General features: G+C 41.2%; 1 protein-coding gene across 1 annotated transcript; it reads left to right on the top strand.

Annotated features, from left to right (window-relative positions):
* The first annotated feature begins 1,373 nt into the window (after positions 1–1,373).
* On the top strand, positions 1,374–6,312 carry LOC129743080 (uncharacterized protein K02A2.6-like). Its single transcript, XM_055735026.1, has 4 exons — positions 1,374–1,710; positions 1,833–3,056; positions 3,247–5,031; positions 5,092–6,312. Exons 2-4 carry the CDS (start codon positions 1,854–1,856, stop codon positions 6,310–6,312), a joined length of 4,209 nt encoding a protein of 1,402 aa, XP_055591001.1. The 5' UTR covers positions 1,374–1,710; positions 1,833–1,853.
* The last annotated feature ends 2,389 nt before the right edge of the window (positions 6,313–8,701 follow it).

Here is an 8,701-nt window from a genome sequence, read left to right as displayed (position 1 = left end):
ATGATAGATTACGGATACGATAGAACGATATTAATTAACACGGAGATATGACGTTCCCCGTGAGAAACTTTTTCGAAGCCATTCCTTGAAAGGATTATTTCGGTATGACGTTCCCAGTGAGGAACTTTCCCATTCCCTGAAAGGAGCACCTCGAAGACGCTCCCCATGAGAACATTACTAGGGAGTGTGTGGGGCACAATGCCACCGACCGCAATGCATTGGTATACGTCTATATCAAGTACAGTAATCGCGCGTGGGTTCTCGTATACAAGCAAACGTGAGCACTCTGATGTACAAGCCGTAACATCAGCCCCTTCAGGGTACCAGCATTTGAACTGCCCAGTCATGTGTCCCGTGGTTTGTGACGCGCTTGTGCTTCGGGTGATTTCCCGCACGTAAATTGATATTGCACATTTGGCGACCGTGACAGGTTTGCTGGTTTATTCTAGACAAACCAGCAAAGTGAAAATCTAGTGAAAGAAATCTGGGAAATCACCCGATCACAAGATAAGTTTTCAAGGAGGCCATTTTGGGAAAAAAGTTCTTATAGTAAGCCAAAGGAAAGAACTATTACAGGTGAGCATTCTATTACAAGAGAGAGTCAAAGCGCGCTGAGAGTCCGCTTCATAACAGCGAGTTGAGAGTCCGCTGGCGAAAGATGTAACGAAGAGCGTGCTGGGAGTCCGTTTCTTCTATAATTATGACAGCGCGTTGAGAGTCCGCTGATGGAAAATGAAGAACACCAAGCGTGTTGGGAGTCCGCTTGTTCTTAAATAAATTAAACAGCGCGTTGGGAGTCCGCTGGAAGAAAAAGAAACAAAAGCGAGCTGAGAGTCCGCTTTTCCCCAATCATGTGCAAGCGCGTTGAGAGTCCGCTTGCAAGAGAAAAGAGAGCGAAACAGCGTGCTGAAGGTACGTTTTAAGGAACATCCAAAAATGCTAAACCGGGAAGCCATTAACACCCGGAAGACACCACCAATTTGATAACAAGCGCGTTGAGAGTCCGCTTACGCTTCAGTTGATGCCCGCTTAGAAAACATTTACATGCATAGAAAAGGGAAAAACAGATCTGCCGTCGAGAGCCGCTCTCGAATAAAAAAGAGCATACACACTGAACGGAAAAAGGCTGGATGGAAGCCGTATATGAGAGAAAAAGAGAGAGCAAGAAAAAATCTTTCAATACGATGCAATATAAAATGAACTGAGAGCTAAGGCGAACGAAACCCATACTTCCTAAAGCCGAATGGCTGCCCGTGAATTGAGAGCATAGGAAAAAACGAAATTAAAACCGTACATAAGAGCAAAAGAGAAAGAACAAACTTTTTCGAACTGAGTGCTAAGGCAAACAACAAATACTCCCTGCTGAATCGTTAACACTAACTCACGCGAAAAAAGATGTAAGTATTAGTTCGGCACACTAATTGAAAATGCATATGTAGTTGTGTTGTACTATATCGTCAAAAGTATCGAATCGGAAAACGTTTACAGGACGCCATTTTACAGATGCCATTGAAGTGACAAGGTTTGTTCGGTAAAAATTATTTAAGAGCCAGTGAACACAAGAATTTTGATAATTTTTCCTCGGAAAAATATCGAATTGAAAACGTGTACAAGTATCATTTTACGGAAGCCAGTGAACTGAAAAGGTTTGTTCGTTGAAAATTATCCGGACGCAGTAAAAAAAATAAGAATATTGATTTTTCGTGCTCGGTGAGTAGTATTTTAAAAAACGATGAGATTGTTTATTGTGAACCATAAAGAGACGCATGATACGTAACATTGCACAAATCCGAAAAATACATTTTTTCCCTACCCGCTTTTCCCCCCCACAGAGTTTTCAAATCAAAGCTAAAATGGCAGGAAGATACGTACGAGCCCCATCTACAGATGATGACGTCAGAGAGACTGAGCAAGAATTTCCCGGAAAATATGTCCGCGCACCGACAACATTGGAATGGGAAGGCCAACATCAAAACGATTACGCTCATTATTACGATGAAGCTATACCTAGCGATAGCACGGCGTTAGAGGAAAAGATTCGGGAGCTAGAAGAAGTTATTCGGCAGATGAGACAGTCAAATAGCTGCACAGAAAACGCCCAACTATCCACCAACACAACCGTTAATGACCGCCCATCATCCAGCGAAGGTAGCATCAAGTGTGATGTTAAACCTTTCCCAAAAAACGTACCAGCGTGCAAGATGTGGGAAGCCTGGACAAAATTTATTGAGGATTTCGAGTTGTCTGTCACGCTTCTTAACGCCCGTGACCCCAAGCGAAAAATCGATTTGCTCATGTTGTACATGGGGGATGAGCTTAAAGGAATAGTGCGAGCTGCCAAACTTAAACCTACTTCAGAGAACGATACAAGCTACGAAACTTTAATTAGAAACATCGATCAATACCTTAAGTCGATGACCGATCCGGCGGCGGAACACGAGTCGTTTTCTTGCATGCAGCAGGAAGAAGGAGAATCTGCCATTGGCTTTCACGCAAGGTTGTCGGAGAAAGTCAGGCTATGTGGTTACAGTGAATCAGACCAGGACATATTCGTTCGAGCTCAGCTTATGCGCGGCCTTCGCAACCAGGACGTGAAACAACAGGCACGCATTTATGGCTTGAAGACCAACGAGATAGTAGTATCAGCCACCCGGGCAGAAGCATTTCAAAATGAACTCGCCACTCGATCTGGTCAGAGCAGTGTTATGGCAGTACGCAGTTCCTTAAATAGTATACCACCAAACAAACGCAGAGCAGAGTCATCACGATCATTCGAGCCACGTCCCAAAAGGTATAGATACTCAGACTCACGCAACATTAACAGGAGCCGGAGCCAGTCGGAAAATTCTTCAGTGAGTCGAAAATACAGATGTACAAGGTGTCTAGAAGATCGATCTACTCACACGAATGGTGTTTGTCCAGCGTTAGATAAAGATTGTTATAATTGCTCCAGAATAGGACACATTGCTAAAGCGTGTCGGTTTAACAGAGTTAACGAACTAAGCCAGAATCGCCCCTCAAGGAGTACTAAAAAAGAGATCGAAGAAGAGGAAAAGGTAATGAACTAAAAAATGTACATGTATTAATAAATAAGAATATCATCATGTTAATTCTTTAAATAACGTTTTATTATTTTCTCGCTTCCTTTTATTATCGCCTCGGTTTTACGCGGAAAAGCAAATCTATTTGTTGTCATTGCAAGATGTTCTGGTAGACTGTCGAATAGGATCCTCTACCCCAATTAAGTTTCTCATCGACTCCGGTGCAGACGTGAATGTGATTGGAGGCACTGATTGGGATAAACTTGAAAAGGAAATAAGTACTGGTCACACCCACGTAGTTTATGAAACTTGTCCAAACAATCGGAATCTACAAGCTTACGCGTCTAATAAACCCATGAATATACATCGCACCCTTAAGGCAACCATTGAGGTGGTAGGATATCGGAGACCAGTGGTTACAGCTGAGTTTCTTGTGATAAAGGAGGGTAAACAATCTCTGCTTGGACGATGTACAGCGAGCGACATGGGACTACTGAGAGTAGGACTTGAAATCAATGGGTTGAATGAGGTGGAAATATTTCCAAAAATGCCTGGAGTACGCGTCAATTTTAGTATTGACAGATCCGTTCCACCAGTACGGAACGCTTACTGTAATATTCCGGCGGCCTATCGCGAAGCAGCTCGTCTGCGACTCGAACAAATGGAAGCCAGTGGCATAATAGAGAAAGTAACGCATGCACCTCAGTGGATAAGCGGAATGTCCGCGGTGCCAAAAGGGAAAGATGACTTCCGCTTGGTGGTCAATATGCGTGCCCCAAATAAGGCGATAAAACGGGAGTACTTCCGGTTGCCCCTTGTCGACGAGATGAGAGTGAAGCTTCATGGTGCTAGGTACTTCACAAAACTCGATCTGTCCAACGCATATTACCACTTGGAGTTAGGCCTTGAGTCACGCGACCTCACAACTTTCCTCACCGACAACGGCATGTACCGGTTCACCAGACTTATGTTTGGAGTGAACTGCGCACCGGAGGTGTTCCAACGGGAAATGTGTCGGATACTAGAGAGCATTGAGAACAAAGTAGTTTACATAGACGATGTACTAATTTACTCTGATACGTTGGTCAAGTTGCGGAAAACAGTAAACCAAGTGCTAAAGATTTTTGAACTGAACAATTTAACACTTAATAGGTCTAAGTGTGAATTCGATAAAACTCACATCACATTTTTAGGCCATTGCTTGGATGAGAATGGATTCAACATAGAAGCATCTAAAATAAAAGACATAGAGAAGTTTTCAAATCCCGCTAACTCATCGGAATTAAGAAGTTTCCTAGGACTTGCGTCATTCATAAGTCCCCATATAAGGAACTTCGCTAACTTGACCGCCCCTCTTTGGACCGCAGTCGCTAATGAATCGTGGATTTGGGGAGAAGAGCAACGAAGAGCCTTCGAGCAAGTCAAATATCAAATCATACAATGCACTACGTCTCTGGGATTTTTTTCCGAATCGGACAAAACTATTTTATATACGGACGCTTCTCCTCATGCGTTAGGAGCTGTACTAGTGCAAGAAAATTGCGACGGGATCCCACGCATCATAAGCTTTGCCTCAAAGTCGTTAACCGATACCGAAAAGAGGTACCCCCAGAACCAAAGAGAGGCTCTAGGGGCAGTGTGGGCGGTTGAACGATTCTCGTACTTTCTTATTGGTCGGCCATTTACTCTACGTACAGATGCCCAAGGGATGGCATTTATTATTAGCAGACCTCGTGAGGAATCGAAACGTGCTTTGACAAGGGCTGACGGTTGGTCGTTACGCCTGAGCCCTTACGTATTCGAAGTGGAGTACATTAAAGGGCGTGACAACATAGCCGACCCCTCCTCTCGATTGTATCACGGTGAAGATGAACCTTTCAACGAGGAAGTAAGTCCATGGGAGATTTGCCAATTGCAAACTAAGTTTTATGAGTATCTAACGAAGGACGAAATAAAAGATTGTACAAAGAATGACGAAATCCTTCAACAAGTAAGTGTGGAGTTTCGATTACTTAAACTTGAATTTCAACAAAAAAATTTGCCATTTTAGGTTTTACGTGCACTAAGTTCTGGTAAATGGGCCCCAAATATCTTAAGATTTAAAACAGTGGCCAGGGATTTAGAGCTTGTTGAGGATATTTTGTTGAAAAATGGCTGCGCGGTCATACCAGTTAATCTGCGGGAAAAAGTGTTAAAAATTGCTCATTCAGGACACCCATTGGAAGCAAAGTTTAAGAGCATCCTCCGCAAAAGGGTTTGGTGGCCAGGTATGGGGAAAGACGCAGACGAGTGGGTAAAATCTTGCGCCGTTTGTGCAGTAAACGGTAAGCCAGAGAGGCCTACCCCAATGCAGCGTACATTTGCCCCTAAAAGTGTATGGGACACGATAGCTGTTGATTTCAACGGACCGTACCACAAACTAGGAGGAATTTTAATCCTAGTTGTAATAGATTTCCGGTCGCGATACGCCATAGCATCTCCTGTAAAATCAACGCGCTTCGAGCACACGAAAACGGTATTCGATGACATATTTCGAAGAGAGGGGTTCCCAAGAGCTATAAAAAGCGATAATGGACCGCCTTTCAATGGAGATGAGTATAAAGAGTATTGTGGCACACGCGGTATTCAAACAATTTTCTCAACGCCATTCTATCCCCAACAAAACGGCCTTGTTGAATCCTTTATGAAGGTCGTTAATAAAGCGATATCTACAGCGTTACACTCGAACACAGATTATCGACAGGAACTTCAAGCAGCGGTGGATGCATATAACGCGGCTGATCACTCGACTACAAAAATATCTCCTGAGGAGGTGCACATGGGACGTAAAATACAACGAGGGCTGCCTGTCCTCAGCAACAATCGATCATGGGGCAACACTGATAACATTATCCTGGACAATCGAGATCGTGAATATAAAATCAGATCCAAAGAACGTGAAGACGCGCGACGTGGGGCGATTGCATGTAAAGTTCAAGTAGGTGACACGGTAATAGTAGAGCGAGCATCCAAAGGCAAAGGGCAAACTAAATTTCACCCGAAGCGTTTCACCGTCGAATCCGAAAATAATGGTAGCTTGGTCCTTTCCGATGCCGATGGACAAAAGTTAAAACGTCACGTTACGCAAACTAAAAAAGTTTTTCCTTGGCGAGATAGTGAGCACACAATTGATAACTCGGAGAGCCAAAACCCCAATGAAACTGACGAGGGGTTGATCCGTCCAGCTAGAGAAAAGCGAGTCCCAACGTATCTTTCCGAATATGTTCATTAATGAATGCTAAAAATAAAAGATTGTTAATTAAGGGATTTAACATCGAATACGATTGATTAATCAAAAATCCACCAAACGAGTGTTTTTCCGAGCCGAACTGCCTACTACGATTCAGTTTGTTATGATTTTTTTGTTTACACTTTCAATTACCACAGGTTTTATCGAACAGATAAAATGGAATTGAAACGAAATGCACTGAGAAAAAAAACTCTTGTATTATTGATTTTTTTTCCTATATAGTTCAATAAATCGATATCATAGATAAATAGATCGTTTAATTATTTTTTTTTTGCATCATTTTTTTTTTTTTTTAGAAAAGAAGGAAGATGTGTGGGGCACAATGCCACCGACCGCAATGCATTGGTATACGTCTATATCAAGTACAGTAATCGCGCGTGGGTTCTCGTATACAAGCAAACGTGAGCACTCTGATGTACAAGCCGTAACATCAGCCCCTTCAGGGTACCAGCATTTGAACTGCCCAGTCATGTGTCCCGTGGTTTGTGACGCGCTTGTGCTTCGGGTGATTTCCCGCACGTAAATTGATATTGCACAGGGAGGAATATATGATAGTCCCTGTGAAAATTTTTCCCAGAAGGACGTTCTTGTAATTAACTTAAAGAACTTCTAAGAATAGAAATTCTCTGAGAGAAACCTTTCCATGACTACCTTGCCTGTGAGCAACCTTTCCGTGATGAGTTTGCATTAAAGAAACCTTCCTAAGAGGAAATTCCCTGATTATTTTTCTCGTCAAGACAGCAAAAATTCCTTGAGAGGAACTTCTTCGTTGGAAAATTTCCTTGTGAGGAACTTCCTCGTGAAAACATTCTCTAAAAATTTTCCGTAAAAAAACATACTTTTGAGGAACGCTTTGTAGAACATGAGAAAATGTTCCTTGACACAGGAGCTTCTTGATAGGAAATTCCCTACAATGAGCTTCCCCGTGAGGACATAGTCCAAGAAAAAATACTAATTTCAGGACATTTCCCCCAGGCGAACCTTCCTGAGAATAATAGTATTCTCTGTGATGAATTTCCATGCTATACGATGAAACACAGTTATACATTAAAACAAATCTGAAATAGGAAATCAATTCTGAAAAGTTGAAATACTTTTCCTTAAAACAATCAGCCTTGAGAAGCAGGACAAGATTAAAAGTGAAGATCAAACGCATTTGGAGTTCGGGACGTTGCTTAACTTAGTTAAGTTGATTGGAAAAGTCCTGTTTAAGAATACATATATAACGACTTGAACAAATTATGGACATATGCATAACATGTCCGTTGATAGGATAACATAATTGTAAACTTACGTTCGATTTGTTATGCACACTGAAAGCCGTTTAAAAAAAAAAAAAACAAGAAGTGTAAGTAAGCTTAGTTATGATTTGTTATAAATTAAGTAGCAGAATGGATACGGTTTCCAAACAAACCAAGGCGAATCTAAATGTCTGAAAAAAAAACTTGAAATTGAAATGAATCTAACTCAAGCCAAACAAAAAAAAATGCTTAGAATTTGCTACAGTCAATCTTGAATCGTTCGATGCATCAAGCTGTGTACAGAAGTGTAGTACATATCCACTATTCAACTGATAAAATATGTTCTCGGTTGGAAGTTAAAATTCAACGCAGGTATCAGGTGAAACATGTGCTTGAGTACAAAATATTAGAATATCTGTGATCTATGTTTAAAAAAAAACCAAATTTGAATCTTGATTGATTCATTGAGGCTCCCATTCTGATTACTGGATATTTGTCTCAAGTCTGAAGAATTTTAAAGTGAGTACAACCGTTGTGAATCTGAAATGTTTACATAAAGTCTGATTTGAGCCACGGCCCATACGTCTAATTGTAAGTTTCAAACACAATCTAAAATTAGAATATAAATATAATCTGCGAATCATAATGGCCCTTATTCTGCGCCTCGAGTGACGTGACGATAGTAGAGTCACCCAAGTCACTCTATTCCAGCAGTCGGTTTAGGTGAGGAACGTCACTTCGGATGAACTTTGTGAGTTCTTACCCTATTCTCGTAGTCACCGTGGGTGAGAATCGTCGCATTCGAGTGACGATTTTAGGTGACAATTGTCGGTACCTTTTCAGGTGGTGACGAGATAGAAATTTAATCGAGAATTTATGTAAATCACAATGTTAGGCTCTAAATGGTTAATTATACTAATGAATGATAGTTTTGGAAATAAAATTAAGCAAATTTATTAGCAAATATGATTTTTAAATATATTGAAACTTTTTCATTGCTATCTCAAATATGTAATTTGGATTGAAATACTGAATGGAAAGTATGATCTTCTAATGAAATCTAAAATTCAGATTTAATTGAAGTTTGTTTTTCGAACCGTTAAAACGATGAAATGACGAAAACTTTGGAA

The sequence above is a fragment of the Uranotaenia lowii genome, chromosome 2, assembly GCF_029784155.1.
Source record: "Uranotaenia lowii strain MFRU-FL chromosome 2, ASM2978415v1, whole genome shotgun sequence".
Lineage (NCBI taxonomy): Eukaryota > Metazoa > Arthropoda > Insecta > Diptera > Culicidae > Uranotaenia > Uranotaenia lowii.
Note: the sequence above shows the minus strand (reverse complement) of the source record. Positions and strands in the feature narration are given on the sequence as shown.

Excerpts from the sequence above, each read along its gene's own strand:
- LOC129743080 (XM_055735026.1), top strand. The coding sequence starts at position 1,854 with ATGGCAGGAAGATACGTACGAGCCCCATCTACAGATGATGACGTCAGA. Across the intron at positions 3,057-3,246 it reads AGATCGAAGAAGAGGAAAAG|TTTCTCATCGACTCCGGTGC; the intron begins GTAATGAACTAA and ends ACCCCAATTAAG. Across the intron at positions 5,032-5,091 it reads ATGACGAAATCCTTCAACAA|GTTTTACGTGCACTAAGTTC; the intron begins GTAAGTGTGGAG and ends TTGCCATTTTAG.